Here is a 17,885-nt window from a genome sequence, read left to right on the forward strand (position 1 = left end):
AAAATCTTTTCGACAATGACAATACTTTATTGCCGGGTATAAAATACGCATTTTCTTTGAATGAAAATGGACCGAACCGAATCCGGATCCTGGAACTACGTCAAGGATCTCGGCAATTTCTCTTCGCATTTTCCACTTAGTCTAAAAAATAAAGTAGAATTCCATAGTTTCTGCCTACCCCAATGGGAAGTGATGGTATGTACCTATGTATGTAGAAAAAAATTTAAGACTAGACAACTGTAAAGAAGGGTGCTTTACGGTTGAATCACGTCTTTACCCCTCACGAGTTCGGCAGAACTATATCTATAGATAGTCTCAGAAACTCTTCACTCTAATCATGTAACCTTATTGGTACAATATAAAGTACCTACATACTCTTGTCTTGACTTATCGTGTATTCGCGAGGACATCCTCGACAATTAAGGTACAGAGACAATTAAATAAATGTGAGAAACTTGAGGTTTGCTAGTACTTTAATCTTAAATTAATCATTTGAGGTTACAAAATAAATCATTTACTGGAGAAAATTAAGAATATAATAAAAGAATTGACAAGATAATTGAAAAAAAAATCTATTTCTTATTGCCAGCTCGCACATTCTTGAAAAATTTTCTTGGCTCCTTGTGCTTCATAGTTTGCTTTATTTGTGAAAGGGACATGTCCTGAAATAAAAAAAAAACATTAAAAATGTATAAATCCCCCGACACAAATAGTCAATGTATTTAAGTATTTCATTTGATACCCATATTGAAGGAGTCGTGGCAAAATATGTTTCGCGTATCTGAGAACATTCGAGTAACTCACCTTTTAAACTAAAAAATAATCTAACAATGGATTCATCCCTTTGGGATCTTAGGCGCTACAGACCGACAGACAATCATTATTTAATGAGGGGTTAAAAATAATACAACACAAATACAGGTAGCTGTGCACAACTTTGTGGCGTATCTAGAATAATAAGGGAGGGCAGCTTAATGGTGAGGCAATTTATATTTTTAATATGCTAGAAAAGATCATAATTTCCACTTCGAATGTTTTACGTGTAGACAAATTTATGTATAGAAATAATAATGTTATACTGCCTGGTACATAATTAATATGCACACATATTCAATAAAATAATTTACTTCTTCATCGTTGGGTCGGAGTCCACCGCTGGGCAATTTGCGTCGTTTGAGCGAGTTGATAGAAGTAGGCGGTAGCGGTTCCCCTCGTGCCAGTGCCTCAAAGCGGCGATCTACCTCACGACGCTGCAAATAAGTAGTTATTTGTATAGCAAAAAACAAACATAACATTAGCAAAGTTTAAGAGTTCAATAAGTCCAGTAAAGCCAATATAATATTATGACATTTTAAAATTTGTATTTGAATTTTTAAAACACTACATTTTACAAATGGTGAATTTTTTACTGTGTACATAATTCATATTTACGTCAATCATGTTGCTATCTTCATCCATGCTGGTGTCGCTGAACATGCTAAACAGCATGCTGTCGAGCTTGCCATTCTCGGGGAGCTTGTTCTTCTTCTGAGGCTTCAGAATGGGGGACTTCATTATGCCATGCTGCTGAAACGACATTCAGGTATCTAGTTTTTAAAAAAGACGGGATTCTAGTACATGTGATTTGTCTTATGACAAAAAGTCATTATAGAGGTAAGCAATAAGCACAGACTTTAAAGTTTCATTAGCCACAATCGCTGCATATTTCTTTGGCTTCATTATAATCTTTATGTAAGCTCATTAGTTTACTCATCAATGCAATTTTTACTTTAGCATTAATGCTTGGAGGTGGTCGGGGAGTAGGAGCGAACGCCACGGCGTTGTCATCGAGCTCTGGGGCGTCTCCGATGGGCGCGCGTGGCTGTGGTTCGGACAGCTCCTTCTGGATGTTGTCGATTTTATTCTGCATGCTTTGGATCTTTTCCTGGAGACGATCCTGCAGTATACGAAAATGAAAAATAATAAACTGTGCTCAATTTAAAACTACTATTGCTATGCTTTTGTCTCTCGACTTTTTGTCCACATTACCTATAATAAAGAGAAAAATACTTGTATTTTTGTAATAAATAAACTCAAGAACAATAAACCTGTTTTGAAAAAAATTGGTAAACTAAATAGATAGAATAGACCTTTAGGAATAACATGGAAATTCCCACAGGAGCGAAGCGCTACGCAAAAGCAAGTATATCGGTAAAGAAAGGCAAAATTTGTTAGATCATGAAAGAAAAACATACCTTTTCGCTTCTCATGTCGAGAATAATGGTCATTTGTTTTGATAATTCGTTTTCTTTTTCCTGCAAGGTCAGAATAAAAAACTTTCATCAAATAATAATTTTACTAGGTTTTTGTTAAGAATATGAAGCATAAATGGCGCACAATATCATATTTAGGTAAAATTTTCTCAAACAAAAGCGAGGACCTACTCCTGATAAGTTGAAATACTCAAGTAGTTATCAAATTGTTCCCTACTTACAGCCACTTGCGTCTGAGTATGCTCAAGTTGTCGCTTATGATGGGCGTCCCTCTCAGTTGCAGCTTGTCGTTCCAAGTCAGCTTCTATCTTCAGCTTCTGCAGAGCAGCTTCGAGCCTAGCTGCAGTCTCTCCGGCAGTGCCTACCTCACACATGAGCTGTGCGATCGTGCATGCCTTCGTGTCGAGATCTTTCTCTTTTATATCAATGGCAACTGTTAGCTCCTTGATCTTGCCTTCGCTTTCTTGTCTAGAATTATTTGAATAAAATGGGTAAGCAGTATTTTCTGTGGAAGTGATGCCTTAGCCACGTTGTGAAATATGGTTCCATGATGAATTCTTACACATACATGTAGATAGATAGATAGAATACACTTTATAAATATAACAAAATACACTACATAAATTATAACAAAATTAACTTATTCTAAAACTAATGTGATGTGTAAAAGGCCTTAACGCATTATACAATCTCTTCCACCCAACCATAAAAACATTACATGAATATAACTACTTAACTCTATTTAGCTTATTAATCGTAAATTGAGCTTTATAAGCAATGATGATTATATGTAACGTTTTGCTTTAACTAACCTATAATCTTTGAACTCAGTCTCAGTATTCTGAATATTATTTTGCAGTTGAAGACAGCTAGCTTGCAACGCATCAATCTCAGAAACATGGTTGGCGCAGAGATTTTGAACTTTTGCAAGCTCTGTAGCTAAATCATCCTTTTCTGATTCTATCTTCATTAGCTTTAACTCCAAACTTTCTATATCCGTAGCTGCTTTCTGGATTGCCTGCCACACATTTAATGTTGGTTAAATTTCAGGTACAAACACTCTGATTGCAATAAGAACAGTGGAATGTCTATCCAGCCATTCAAATTTTATACAACGTAACTGAAAAATCATAATCCACACAGAATATTTCAATTTTAGCTATTGGACATAGTACATTGTGCAAGTAATGATGAGAAAAATATGTTGAGTAACAATTACCTCCTCCTTATCCTTAACTATATTTTCGAGTTGCTCCTTAGAAGCTGTGAGATCTGCTACCATATTCTTGAGATTATCTTTTCCATCAGTTAAATTCTGCGAAAGAGAAAACGATAACATGATCCTAAAAGTTGGATTCTAAAATATTCAAGGAAATGTTGTAAATAAAATCTATTAACCTGAATAGCTTCGAGCAGTTGCTTCTTTTCCTCATCAGCAGCTTGTAGGCACTGTTCAGAGTAGGCGAGCTGATCTTGCAATTTAGAATGTTGTTCACGTAGCTCCGCTGCGTAGACATCTTGGTTGCTTACAGCCCCTTGCAATGCCTTTATAGTTTCCAAAGCTTCTGCCAGGCTAAAACACCGTAATATTTATGATAAAAATCTCCTAGAACTCATAAAATTGTTAATAATTGTGTTTTTTAAACCTAACTTACTCTTTGTCCTTATGATTGATCTTATTATTCAGCTCGTCATTCTGTGCAGATAACTGTTGAATCAATTGATTCGTCTCTTGCTTAATTTTTGTTAAAGCTGCGTCTTTCTGTTAAGGCAAACAAAATGTTATCCACCCGCACGATCAAAGTTTGCTATTCAATTGGTTCATACTGCTTATGTTACATTGACTTATTATTGCTGAAATACCCATATAAAATCGATCTAAAAGACTTACCATCTGTATGTCATACTTCGCCTGCTCAAGACGACATCCTATTTCGGCGATAGAGGCAGATAGTTCATCCTTTTGTCGCCGAGTTTCAAGTAAACATCTCTTAGTCTCACAGTGATCCGCATCTACTTGTTGTTTTGCAGCGGTGAGAAACTCGATCAGCTTATTTTGGTGCTCATTTGATGCTGCCACTGTGAAAACATAGAACATGTTATAGTATTTTTTCAGGAAACATACAAATCAACAATTATTATTCGCTTCCAAAACTTCAGTGCAGAAGAAGTGGTAACAAACTGCACTGCAGCATTTTTTTCCATAAAGTCAGCTTCACAATTATCCAAACTTTAAATATAAATTTGGACGAGAATACATTAATATGATCAATTGATTGATTACTACAACATCATAAACTATACCTTTCTCGTTTAAATTGTTTATAAGTTGCATATTTTTTTCTTCATTTCTTTCATGTTGCTGTTTCATATCACGCACGATTTTGCCCGACTTTTGATAAGCCTCATACAGACTCGCCTGGTCACTCTTGCACCGGGATAGTGTATCTTTAAGACGCTCACTGTACTCTTCCAGCACGTCACATATCTCACGTGTACTGCTTAGCCTTTAAACAAATATACAAGATATATAATATACAAAATATATAATCTGTGATCCTAATATTACCAATGCTGCCCACCCTAGCCCCATCTCTATTTAGCATAGCTACGTTTCTTGCTTGACTTTTCTACGTTTTAGGTACGGTACATTTGTAAAAAAAATGTCGTAGATCTGCATGTATCACAATAAGATATATAAAAAGCATAAAATAAAAAGCTAAGAACTTATTCAAAGTATCGGGACGGAGTCTAAGTTCATCCTGGTACTGGCCAGAAATAGATTCGTGCTGCATTTGAACTTCCACCATGTTTTGCTGCAAACGCTCATGGTTGCCTTCGACCTGCTGCAGCTTTTCTTTTAAATCCCAGTATGCGGTGTCTTGCGCGACCTGATTCAAAAGTAAATTAATTACAACAACAAAAAATTATTAACAAGCTTTACTTTCGCTTTTTTGGGTTGGGATTGGGTTTGGAATTTAAAGGGAAAAGGTACTTGGGTAAGTTTATAAGTAGTCTGTCCAATATTTCGCAATATTTCCAAAGTTGATATATTTATTCTCGTCTATCTAATAATAATTTAATTAAATTCCATTTTATCAATTGGTGCATTGCATACCTTTAATTTTATAATTTTAGCTGTTTCCCGAGATACTTTTTCACGAAGTTTCTCCGCGTCTACATTGAGCCTCTTTCTACTTGCGACTTTTGTTATTTCGCTAACATCCATTGTGGTAACTAAATATACTACCTACTAGAATTAATTAAATAAGTAAGCGATGTATGAGAAGGATTTCAAATAATAGTTTGACTAACTTACAACCAAGCCACCTCAAGCACGGTAATTCTCAATTAAAAATATGGCGGGAATGGAATTGAAAAAAAATATTTAAAAATATTTTTTTAATATCCTTCCTATATCAAAGCAATCTATGGCGGTACAGCCAGAAAAGGTTATACATAATCGGCCTACAGACGTATATACCCTTTTTTTCAGTCTTCTAAGAATATAAAAATAGATTTACCTTTGTAAAATAATACGCATAATTTGGATGCAACTTGTTCCAAAAGTGTTCGTGTGTTTTGTGGCAATGGGCAATACTGACAAAAATCCAGGAAAAAAATAGTTATTACATGACTGCTTCAACTGCTTGCAACATTGCCTGAATTGTCAAAATTTGACTTTTGAAGAGAGATTTTCAAAAGGCAAAAAGGTATTTTTTTCTGTGATTATTGTGTGTAGTTTTCATTTTTAACTATAAAATAACAATGTAAGATTAAAATATTTTACTATCTAACGATTTAATAAAACCAATATATTTTATTTGTTGCTGTTGTTATGTAACATTGTTGAGGTTAGCTAATATTTTTCAGATGCTCACTTCTTCATTATTAGCTGGTTTGAGGACCGCCCGTATCACGGTGGTATGCACACGAAACTTAGCAGCAGCTCAGAGTGCTAACGACCCAATTCAACAGCTCTTTTTGGATAAAATCAGGGAATACAAACAGAAGAGCGCGTACGTAACTTTTCACCTTTATGCCTACATTTTATGTATTTGTTTCAAAGAAATATTGTAATAAATAATTAATATGTCTTTCTGTTGGAATTATATGCCTAGTTTTGATGATATTAATAAACCTGATTGACAAACCATGACTCCAGATGCGTTAGGGTCACAGAGGTCAGATATAATATAAGTTGCCCTGTATTTGTTTGAATTCATTACTTTTAGATCATGCTCATAAATGTAGCCTGGGTTCCTTTCCCTGGAAGACAAAACATTTCAATGCCAAAGAAGAGCTAGTATGTTAATTGGGATTATTGTTGTCATCTGTGAATGCTGAAATTCTATCATTAAGCCTAACAGCTGAACGTGGCCTTTCAGTATTTTGATGACTGTTGGCTCTGTCTACCCCGCAACGGATATAGACATGATTTTATGTTATGTTATCTGTGAATGATTTACATGTAATAAATGTTGGCAGTGGAGGCAAACTTGTGGACCCCAGTCCCTCAATCGAAAAAGAACTGAAGACTGAGCTGGAGAAACTGGAGAGGCAGTATGGTGGCGGCTCCGGAGTAGACATGACCGCATTCCCTAGCTTCAAGTTTGACGAGCCCAAACTTGACCCCATTGATGAGCAGGCCGCCTCCAAGGACGCCAAGAAGAAGTGAACAACTTAGTTATAACCATAGTTAATTTATAAAGATATTGTCTAATGCGGTAATTGTCAAATATCAGGTCTTGTGTTGAGCGCATGAATAAATTGTTGTATTAGACTTTACTTGTTTTTTCCTACACCTTTTTTATATTAATTTACCAGAAAAGTCATCACCTGAACTTTCACAAAAATTTTGAGAAAGAACTTGTTCAGTAACCTTTTCTCTTGCAACATAACTAGCTTGAATGGTGATATATAAATAATTTTGCAATTTTGACACTGAAATAATAGAATGAAAAATTTGCAAGATATTATATTAGTATTTCGAAAATGAAGGGATAAGAATTAATAATTACATAGAATAGAAATCATGCTGTAGTATGAAAAAATCTGATTGATAAGGAATCGAAGTAGGTACTGGAATATGTTTTATGGATATGGTATTCAAATAACTTATAAATTAACGCATGAAAAGTCGCGAGAAACAAGTACAGTAATACCTCGGACTTACGCGATAGGTGGGACTGAGCGCTATCCGCGTAAGTCGAATTCGCGTAAGTCGGGGTACAATTTTGCATATAAAGACATACAAAGTATATTTAATTGGGACTGGAGACTAAATAAAACATTTAGGAAATAATTAGTATCTAATTTTAGATAATATGACAAACTATATTAATAGAGTGTATAAACACAATCCGAAGTTATTTTGATGTAGAAGGTTTTATAAATTGTAACAAAGTCGTCTGACGAGTCAATGATTTTTTCTTCTCCCGTAATATCTCCTCGTAGCATCCTAGTAATTTTTTTATTCTATGTTTTGTAACAAAAATGCGCTCTTCATTGGAGTCTATGTTTTCCAAAATTGTTAACCCTTTTTCAATCGAACTGAGGGCTTCTGTCAAGTTTCCAACTGTCATTTGATCTTCTAATTGAACTGGATCCAAAGAATCATGTTTATCAATTTCTTCCTCTTGTTCACGCATTGTCATGAGCTCATCAATTGTAAGCTCCTCATTGTATGAATCCAACAGCTCTTGAACATCATCACTATCCACTTCTAAATTTATTTTTCTACCAAGTGAAAAGAGTCGGTTCTACTTCGTTTGGATGCCATAGTACTTAGTAAATATCTCAGGACGTCGCACAACGCACAAAAAAACACAAAATCGTAACTTATGTACCTACGCGCCGATTCCGCACTACACGTCTGTGCCTGTTGTTAACTGAACGAATAATAATGCAGGCGGGAGGAGTCAGAAACAAACGCCGACGCTTTACCTTGACTACGCGACGTTCAAACAGAAAACGAATAGACGAGAAAATTAAATCGCGTAACTCCGAATTCGCGTAAGTCGAGGTAGCGTAAGTCGGGGTATTACTGTATGTAATGAGTTTAATAAAATTATATCGAACAGTATAGCCAAAGTAAACTTAGTCGCCACTGTTATTCAGCTACGACCTTGGGTAATCTCAGGACTATCTTTAACGAGTAATGCATATTAGGTATTTATCTAAGCACAGCTTTCAAAAGAGAAAAACATATTTTGCATGTCATATTTTTATTTCTGAAGAAAATAGCCTTAATTATAATACACCATTGATTGACGACAGAGCGCCTGACAAATACACATAGCAATTTTTCCTCTCGCAACAAAATCTCATTAATGAAATTAGGCGCAGAGTTCAAGTGATTTTGATTTCCCCTACGTATTTTTCCGTATCAATGATAACGAACGTGCGAAATGAATCATTTCCATAAAGTGTATGAATAGGTGTTGCCGTGTGCGTACGTTGGCGCGTTCTGGCGTCTCGTTCCCTCGCACAAACTGCCGGCTTGTCTCCGCCGCCGGCCCCTACGGACCCACACTTCAGTCAGCGCCCAATAGCCAATGACATTGTACGTGTAGTTGTGATAAAAAGACATTGGCATGGAGCCCGGTTTTGTAGGGTCCACGAAGAATTTCCCGTTCTCTTTCGATGTAGATGTTGAAGAGGAGGATCCTGGACGAAGCACACCACTACTCAGCAAACGTATAGGTGAGCAATAACCAAAGGTTCAGGAACAAAGATTGTTTACGTTTGTCCTAACACTTCGAGTGTTCGGCATTGTCTTTACACGCGATTCGCTAAATGGGATTCTTTTACCTTTTGAGATTTGTTAACTGATAATGGAATTTGCCTGAGGTGATGATGGATCATAGAATATATTTATGGATACGGGATATAGTTTTTCAGTAGGTAGGTAAACCTCATTGGATCTGGTAAGAATAAATAAATAATACACGAAAAACAGTGATGGTCAGCATTTATTTTGAAAGGACAAATTCAGAGATGAATCAATAGATTATTTTCCCAGGTGGCATTCAGAAATAATTTCCTATACACTTATGTTACATTTCATACAATTACATCGGACTTGACACTGAATGAAAATAGGTACTTACCTACTTTTTTAGTTCTTGTAAAGTAACAAAAATTCAATTGTTATTTTCCCACAACACACTTTCCTTTCCACGGTAATCGTTAAGCGAATAATTTTTACGACTCTTAACAATGCACTATTTGTTCCGTCTCAATAGCTAGTACATTTCCATGAATATTTCCTTTCTGACGTAATATTCACTACTGTAGAAACTAACCAATGATTTCTAAAAATAAAATTATGCCTGATTTTGTTTATAGGTAGGTACCTGCCTAGGTATTTACCTAAATAGTGCTATCTCGTTGTTTTAAAAAAACAAAACTTACTTTAATTAAGACTTACATACCTACCTACATCTAATTCATATACCTATAATTAAATCAATGACTTATGCCTAAAAAGTAGGTAACTTTGGTACATATGTATAAAAAGGCGCAAAAATAAACTAGGAAAACTAAAAAGATTTGTAATTTATGCAGCCTAACGAAAACACAAATTCGAGTCAGCTGTTTTCTCTGAATGCGCGATTCACAAAAGGGTTACCTAGTTCGCATGCACTCTGCAGTACAGCCGCACTCAATAACCCCTATCGTGACCCCGTGTTATAACCCGACTAATTGTCGAATCCTCTTGGAACACTACCAACAAGGGAGACAGCAGCACTTTTCCCTCGGCCGGGTGTCCGGGTCGATAATTTTGACGCGTCAGCTGAGCGGCGGCGTTGCATGTTGTTCTACTTTGCGCGGAATAGCCAAAATATTAATGGCGTATTAATCTCAATGACCTGTTTATCAATTGAAATTCCAAAATATCCCATTTAAAATACGAAATGGAGTTACCTCTTTTGTTATCTATGTATGTCTAATGATTGAAATTTCGTTACTACTTTATTTAGGACTAAGTACCTACTTGTAGGTGGATACTATTACTAAAATACAGATCGTTCCTTTAATTTCTAAAAAATTACCTATGCACAGGGTTTGATATTAACTACTACTTATGTATAATGAGTGAGTAGTTAACTTCCTATGGATGGTACCTAGGTAATTTCCTACCACCTATGCGAGCGAAGCAGCTAGCGAGTAGGTATCAAGTTTATCTGAATCCTGTAAAAATTAATTCTCATTTAAAAAAATGTAGCCATTACTATCCTGTATTGATGGGACTCTCATAGAAATCCGACTATAACACACAAACTAAGATAAAAATATACTTAGGTAGTAGTACCTACTTCTTATATCTCCCATGGTAACTAAAGTTCTCACTAAGGCGTAGGAATTTATTTAATAGAATCGTCACCAACTTGTCAATGAAGTATTAGATATCAAACGAGATAAAAAGCTATTTTCAATTGTTTAAAAAGATAGGCGACAGTAACAGATAGCAATATTTTGAAGTATGGCTTTGGTCGGCGCCGCAAAGATATCTGATAAGCGATTCAGATAAGACAGATGTAGCAAAAACCTCTCAAAATTTGATCTTTTACCTGAAGTAAAGACTTAGAGATTAGGAAGGATGATGTTTTCTAATGGAGATTTATCTTTTGTTCTCCATTATTCAAGTAGGTAGTTTAGTAGAAGTCTTATGATTAGGCGAGCTTAGGGGTATAGTCTATGTTTAAAAGGATGCAGTTGTTTTAAATGTCACCCTGTATATGTATAAGCATATGTATTTGAATTGTTTCTTGTCGCCATGATGCTGTAAATAGGTAGGTACATATCACAGATAACCAGTAACGTAACGTAATGTAAAGTCAGCTACCACTTCCGGCCTTCGCACTTCTAATTTTGGTGACTCTCGACTCGAATGAAAGATACTCAATTTATTGGAGGTAATCTATGGTACAAATCATAAAGATTGAGCTAAAAACTAAGACTAATCACTAATACTAACGACTACTAAAACTAACAAACAAGATAAATTGGCACCAAAGTAGTTACTACTCGCGCGGGAGATGTAGTTCAGGGACAAGAGTCTATGGCAAGAAACACAATGCCAATGCCAAACTTTTATAAAATTGATTAATATGCCTTTATTGTGGTAGTTTAACTACCGCCGTTTCGTACATTTCAACTTACATCGATGTCACTCACATGGTACCTTCGTTCATAGCGATAACGTCAATCAGATAAATTTCTATTTCTGATCTAATCAATACTTTGAGTACAATAGCATTGTCCAAATATCGAATTGAATGAATTCTTGATCAAATCAATTTAGGTATGTGGGGGACATCAAGTATGTTATTTACCACAGTTTTTTCTGAAATAAGAATAAAAAAACTTCTATAATCAGCTAATATTTTGCTCTATTCAAAATCATTGAGCCTTGGGCATTTCCAGTAGAATTATGGAATATTCTTCTTCAAAGCTTCAAAGTATAGATTACGCTATCTATCAATTGTCTCAACAACTCCAGCTCTCAGTCCTTAGTCTAGATCCACAACACTGAACAATTTAACGCTAATTTAACCAGTCACAATTTTCCCATTCATCAAACCCGTCACTAAGCAACCGATCACTAAATTAAGGTAATCAGAACGACAACAAAGCACAAATAGAACATTGTGACGTCACAAAAGAGATCACGACTCGTGCCAGCCGGCGCCCGCGCGCGCTTCAGTCCTCGTCCTAACACCGCTACAATAACATACTTTCAGTTTTCTACAGTGCAGTGAAGTGATTCAGTTTGAGATTACAGATTGTAAGAAACGAGCTCTCTTCTGGATTAATGTTTGTATTGCAGCTGTGAGCAGCGTGAGTAATGTTTGCAGTTGCCTTCGACTCTCGGTTTCAGCGGCGCAATTTGTTTAGTGTTGACTATCAATCTACATGCCCTTTATATCTACTACGTCTTTATACTATGAATGATATGTACCAGCTAAAGATGTAGCGAAATTGATGTATCAATTCATATTCAGACTGTTTTCGCAAAACAACAAGTGAAACATTTGTCAAGTGTCGATAAATTTGGTAAAGATCTCTTAGCCTAATGTTATCAGTTTCCTTATTGTGACTAGTCCATATCGCAGTTTAATTTCAGATAGGACTTACGTACTTATGAATTGCGAATACTGACTATACAATACCGCATATTTTCATCTTTATAATGTTATCTATGATATCATATAAAGCTAATAAACCGTTATCTTTGGAATGCATTATGAAGCATTAAAATCCGAGGATATAAGATATTAAAATTAGTAAGTAAACAGTACGTAAACTCTAGACTAGCTAAATACACTGCTTGTTTATCTGCTGTAAATCATAACGAGACTACTAGGTACTCGTCATTTTCCGATGCGGTTCACTGAAACAGCAAGGCCATTTTATTGAGTAAACTACAGAAATGCAGGTGTCATAAGTCAGAGCCCGTTAACTCGTATAATATTCATGATGATTCTCGTTTGTCTATACGTCGACAACTCCTGAACAAAGCCATAAAATTTTGGGCATACCTATATGAGGGACAATGTTGTTGGTTGCTGTCACGAAGTTACTTTTTTACAAAATTATTTGTATTTACTTTGAGCAAGGCTGATGGTCTGCTAACCTTGGTTGGGCGTTATATTCAGAACTCAGTTTAGATTATTAAGATTTGTTGGTAAGATTTTATCGATGTTGTTTGTTTAAATTTAAATTAGGTTCCCACTGAAAATCACTGGTGACACCACGATGATATAGTAACAATATTAGTATCATTGCTTCTTGGGTTCTGAAGTAACTACCTATTTATTTTTATTTAAAGTCGTCGGCATAACTCATACTTTTGTGACAAGACTTTTGTGCTTTTGTCATGTTCCTCCATTCTTTTGAACCTGTCATGCGGTCCAAGTATTCAAAAAATTTGATGCTTTCAATCTTTCAGGGAAATATTCCTGTTTTCCCAGTAAAATTTTATCATGCCACGTGTCATAATTTATCGAGAATTCGCGAATATTCCACTAAAGAACTGTCGCGTGTCAACCAACGGTCGTTCGCACGCGAAGTAATAATTTTCCCGCGTTTTCCGGCAACAATGAGTCAATACAACTGCGGGAGACTTTACAGAGTAGCAAAAGCTGGAAGATTGTCAAGTCTATTTTAAATACAAAGTTTGTAACGACATAGGAAAATTTGTACACTTCTAGGACCTTCTAGACCTTTAGCATACAATTTTTATACCACCTTCTTGGCAAAAAAAGTATTGTATTGTAAATAGGTTTTTAAAAAACTGCCAAATTTCTTAACTCTGCATTATGAAGTAGAAAGTCATAGGTAGTTGCTTCTGTTGCAGCCAAAGGTATTTTACCCTTCCTTCCTCCTGGATTGACTTTGGTCCCTGTTACATCCTCAGCTTTCTGGATAGTAGCCAGGGTTGCATATTTAGGTGTCGACCATTATCCTGGTTTGGTTGAGTCACGTTTTTACACGAAGCGACCTTCGAAATCTTTGTAGAGGAACATAACTTATATTGGATCATGGTTAAACATTCAGTTGCCAAAAATGTGCAGGTTTCCTCGCGATGTTTTCCCTCACCCTTACACATTTGTATTTCACAACGTTTCTGCTTCATATTTTTATGCCAACAAGGTAATTGACTTTTCATGTTCTGAGCTGGTGCAGATGCGTGGGCGTTTGGCGCTGTGCCGCCTCCGAAATAGACCGGCGCCAGTCAGCGCACGCACTGCGGCTAGCCAGCGATATTGATTCACTGGTCTGGTCAACTCCAAGGTTTAAATAGTAGGTCAGTAATCGAAGAGTTACAGATAGGGATTTTTTCATGTTATTGAAGTCGGTAAGCCATTTTCCTATTTTAAATCTTCTATTACTTAGTTTTTGCTCGAAGGCTTAGAATACTTTGTACTCGTAGGTAACAAATTAATAAGTAACAGATAGGGGGTTCATAAAATAAAAGTGGGTAAGACGCATTCGCTTTGTTTTGAGATCTTCTACTAGGATTTGTCATAATGTTTCACTTGTTATTGATATGGTTTGTGTCTACTTTGGTCGTGTGGTCTTGGTATTCGAGGTAGTCGTGGTAGTCTCATAATATCAGACCTAATCAATGGTTGTTTTAAATTAGGTTCGTCTTGTGTTTTTAATATCATGAGGAGTACTTTATACTTTTCGAAGTTTCTTACTGTTAACTGTTTGATAAAAAGAAAATTATGCATAGGACGTCACGCCCGCTGTAAATATTGGTCCACCTGCCACTTATAAATAATCATTGCCCATGGGCTTGTCCATTAAAGGAGTCCCCAAATTGACTCTGGCCAGACCAGATCACCCGAGAATACCATGTCAATACGCCTATGATCATGTCAATAAAATTGGTCACAGTTTGACCATCAAAAGACTTTTGTACGTGGATGAACAACTAGTTATTCATGTCAGTGTAGGTATTTGCCCACCTGCCTTTCCAGATAATACTAAGATATCTAAATATAGCGATTCTCAGAATCTTCACAAATTCGTTTTCGCCTCCCGAATTAGACAGACATCAAAACTTTTTGCTATGGACGCCGGAGGGCTATCTTGATCTAATAAAATGCGATTATGTTTAGGAAGATAATATTTTCATGAGACTAATTAGATATTTATTTTGTTTATCTTACGGAGATATTTTTAAAAGGAATAAAAATAGGCAACTATTTCTTGCAGAGATGCTCGTGCGATTGATTTTATACGACCTTTGATTATAAGAGAAACTTTACTATTTTTCTTAAAATGAAAACTGCAATCAATAAGTAGGTATCTACTTAATGTTATAAATGCGAAAGTTTGTCTGTTGTGATTTCGCCGCCATTGAAGCGGATTTAGACATTTTTATGGAGTCAAGCATACGTAAACGTATGCTCCTTTTTTCTTGAGGTAAAGCACTATTGTCATTTTAATAATATCGGTTAACTTAGGGAATTATTTAGTCGTTTTTTATAAATGACTAAATGTTTTTAATAATTTTGTTACTATTGTTGTAGTCGCTAATCTACCTTATGAATAAATACAAAGTTCTTTTTTTTAAAGAAGTCTTATCAATAACCTGCGCAAGCATCTAATTATTTCGAGGATTAGCTCAATAGTCAAATCTGACGTAATCTATCAAACCTCTGATGGGAAGGGAACAATTTTTTTTAAAGTGGTAAAACAATAGGTTTATAAAAAGAACTTTTTTATCATAAAAAAGTTTCAGTATGAAGTATATATGTGGATTTAGGGTTGGCCGTTTTCGTCGTTTAGTCAGGTATTAGCCTGCCAAGGTTGGGTCTCAAAACTGGGGTCAGTATGATGTTAAGTTTCTACATAGAACTGCAAGCATTACTCATTTTCCAGAAGAGAATACTCGTTTTGAAAAAAATATTGTTCAGATATTTGTTTTGTGTGCAAAATTGTATCACGATTACTTAATTAGTGCAATCTGTGCTCAAAATGTCCTCCAGAGGAGTGCAGGATGGATCCAGGTCTCCGAGAATCATAACAGATTGTTTCTTCGATGATGACGGTAAGTTTTTAGCCGTTTTTACTAATTATTTGGTAACTTAGGTAAGTTACAAAAAATGTTAGAAAAATAATTAAAAAAATTCCTTCGAGCCGGATTTGAACCAGCGACCTATGGATATCAGCTACTTTTACCTCTACAGTCCACCGCTCTACCAACTGAGCTATCGAAGGTATATCAAGATGCGAAATTATGAAATGCGTTACAAATGTTCCTAAATGCATTAGGGTGACAATGATTTTCTATAACTCGTGGAAACTCGTAAACGACACAAATTAATTGAAACGAATGTTGATAGGTAACCAGTTTTACAGTAGATTGATTTTCTTTTAGACGATTTCTGAATATAAGTTCTATATTACATCCATTATGTGCCATAGTCCCACTGGGTTGGGCCCCACTTTTGTGCTTGAAAGCCAAACGCTCTCATATTTATACGTACATATATCGGCTGTCGTCCCATTTCCATTCCGTTACATAATAATATGAATTCAACAATTATGTAGGTACTATTGTCATGTAATCTTGTCTGAGTAAATAAACAGTATTTTTATTAAGAAATTATAACGATGTTCTATTCCACAAGTAAGCTAATAAGTTGACATTATTTTTGAGCTCCAAGATGTTTATTATCGTTTGTACCTACTATTTTATACTATACTATCCAATCTATCATAAAGCCAAACAGCTGAACGGGGCCTTTCATTCTTTTGATTTTTGCTCTGTTTACCCCGCAAGGTATGTAAACGTGATTATATCATACGTTATGCGACAACAGTCTCGACATTGCGATCAAAGCGAGCAATTTAAATAACGTAATGGTTACCTTCTGAAGTACCAGTTGAGCATGTTTTGTTTACACCCGGTGTCGCGGCGTGGGGATCGCGAGGTTCGCGGGGTAGAACTCCACTGGGTCAGTCAGTCAAGCCCGCCAGTCCGCGTCTGACGTTTCAGCTGACAGCTCTCTGATCGTGGCTTTAATTCGCGTGGTGTGTTTTGATTATTCTACGATACTGTGATGAAGGCACAATTTGTTTTTTTTTTAATGTAATAAGTTAAGACGGCTGCATTGTTAGGCGAATTTAGTGATGTAATTTAACAGCTGGTCGAAATGAATCGAGGTTAACAGCGAACGGGTTGCACTCACATTGAAACTTGTTATGATTTCTCGATTTTCAATTCCGTCAAACGGGCGTCCGGTATGCGGTGTTATGTGAACATGATCTGAATTAATTTTTGATTTGCAAATTAATTATCTATGAAATTTTTTCAAGGCGTTTATTGTAGCTATTAAATTAAAAGATATTGAAGCTTTTTATAAATTAATCATTGAGATATTTAAAATTTATGATGGTTATTTACTTTGCAAATTATGAAATTTTTTAAAGGCGTTTATTGTAGCTATTAAATTAAAAGATATTGTAGTTTGTTAATTATTATGAAATTAATCATTGAGGTATTTAAAATTTATGATGGTTATTAAGATAATTAAGTTTTTTTTAAGCAATAGACAAAAGCAGTCATTTAGGTTCACATTACCTAATCGATAATAAACAAAATAACGTTTTAATACGTAACTTATTTGGTTTATATTGATGTAATAGTGTTGGGCCACGTGTAACTCTTTAAATAGTTACAGAATAGTTTCCTTATCGGCTGTCTGACCCTAGTCTGTGACCTGCGTCAGTTTGTTGCAGAATGTTGACATTGCTACACTACTTTTATGGCGTTGTATGTAATGCTAATTTAGCAATTGTCATTATAATTACATACACAAAAACATACAAGCTTCAAGTGTGTAATATAATGTTTTAGGCTTTTTAAGGATTGATTATTGATATAATTTAGATTGATTTACTTGGAATTCATGAGACCTGACTGAAGACTGAAGACATGTGCTGTGTGGTTCCCGGCACCAATAAAAAAGTACCACTCCATCTCGTTCCCGATGTCGTAAAAGGTGACTAAGGGATAGGCTTCCAAACTTGGGGTTCTTTTTAGGCGATGGGCTAGAAACCCAGAAAAATGTACTGGTGCCGGGAAACACACGGCACTGCCGGGAAACA

At 35.6% G+C, this 17,885-nt stretch overlaps 3 protein-coding genes and 1 non-coding gene across 13 annotated transcripts in view; 2 read left to right on the top strand and 2 right to left on the bottom strand.

Moving 5' to 3' along the window:
* Positions 1–505: 505 nt before the first annotated feature.
* On the bottom strand, positions 506–17,080 carry LOC106137850 (putative leucine-rich repeat-containing protein DDB_G0290503). 4 transcript variants are annotated; one of them, XM_060949205.1, is made up of 14 exons: positions 16,967–17,080; positions 4,980–5,143; positions 4,557–4,759; positions 4,144–4,331; positions 3,908–4,014; positions 3,651–3,825; positions 3,472–3,567; positions 3,065–3,270; positions 2,474–2,720; positions 2,235–2,294; positions 1,769–1,936; positions 1,432–1,566; positions 1,128–1,250; positions 506–662 (listed from the first exon to the last, which is right to left on the bottom strand). In XM_060949205.1, exons 2-14 carry the CDS (start codon positions 5,060–5,062, stop codon positions 573–575), a joined length of 1,881 nt encoding a protein of 626 aa, XP_060805188.1. In that variant the 5' UTR covers positions 5,063–5,143; positions 16,967–17,080; the 3' UTR covers positions 506–572. The 4 variants fall into 4 exon arrangements, with proteins under 4 accessions (XP_060805188.1, XP_060805189.1, XP_060805187.1 ...); XM_060949206.1 differs by lacking the exon at positions 16,967–17,080 and adding an exon at positions 16,646–16,839 and having other exon boundaries at positions 1,432–1,563; XM_060949204.1 differs by lacking the exon at positions 16,967–17,080 and adding an exon at positions 16,646–16,839.
* LOC106137862 (ATP synthase-coupling factor 6, mitochondrial) lies at positions 5,816–7,035 on the top strand. 2 transcript variants are annotated; one of them, XM_013338794.2, is made up of 3 exons: positions 5,816–5,965; positions 6,126–6,271; positions 6,741–7,035. In XM_013338794.2, the coding sequence occupies exons 2-3, from the start codon at positions 6,126–6,128 to the stop codon at positions 6,928–6,930; spliced, it is 336 nt and encodes a 111-aa protein (XP_013194248.2). In that variant the 5' UTR covers positions 5,816–5,965; the 3' UTR covers positions 6,931–7,035. The 2 variants fall into 2 exon arrangements, with proteins under 2 accessions (XP_013194248.2, XP_013194247.2); XM_013338793.2 differs by having other exon boundaries at positions 5,881–6,022.
* LOC106137860 (AMP deaminase 2) overlaps positions 8,672–17,885 on the top strand; it is a 30,397-nt gene continuing 21,183 nt past the window's right edge. For 2 of the 6 annotated variants that reach the window (XM_013338785.2, XM_013338792.2), the window contains exon 1: positions 8,672–8,957. In XM_013338785.2, the coding sequence (XP_013194239.2) occupies positions 8,849–8,957 (109 nt within the window). In that variant the 5' untranslated portion in view covers positions 8,672–8,848. Of the gene's footprint in view, positions 8,958–11,940; positions 12,099–15,653; positions 15,823–17,885 lie in introns of those variants that run through there. The other 4 variants (XM_013338787.2, XM_013338791.2, XM_060949202.1 and 1 more) reach the window with 4 other exon arrangements.
* Positions 15,903–15,992, bottom strand: Trnay-gua (transfer RNA tyrosine (anticodon GUA)). Its single transcript is given in 2 exon segments — positions 15,903–15,938; positions 15,956–15,992. It is a non-coding gene; the product is annotated as a tRNA-Tyr (tRNA).

This window comes from Amyelois transitella, chromosome 18 (genome assembly GCF_032362555.1).
Source record: "Amyelois transitella isolate CPQ chromosome 18, ilAmyTran1.1, whole genome shotgun sequence".
In the NCBI taxonomy this organism is placed as follows: Eukaryota; Metazoa; Arthropoda; class Insecta; order Lepidoptera; family Pyralidae; genus Amyelois; species Amyelois transitella.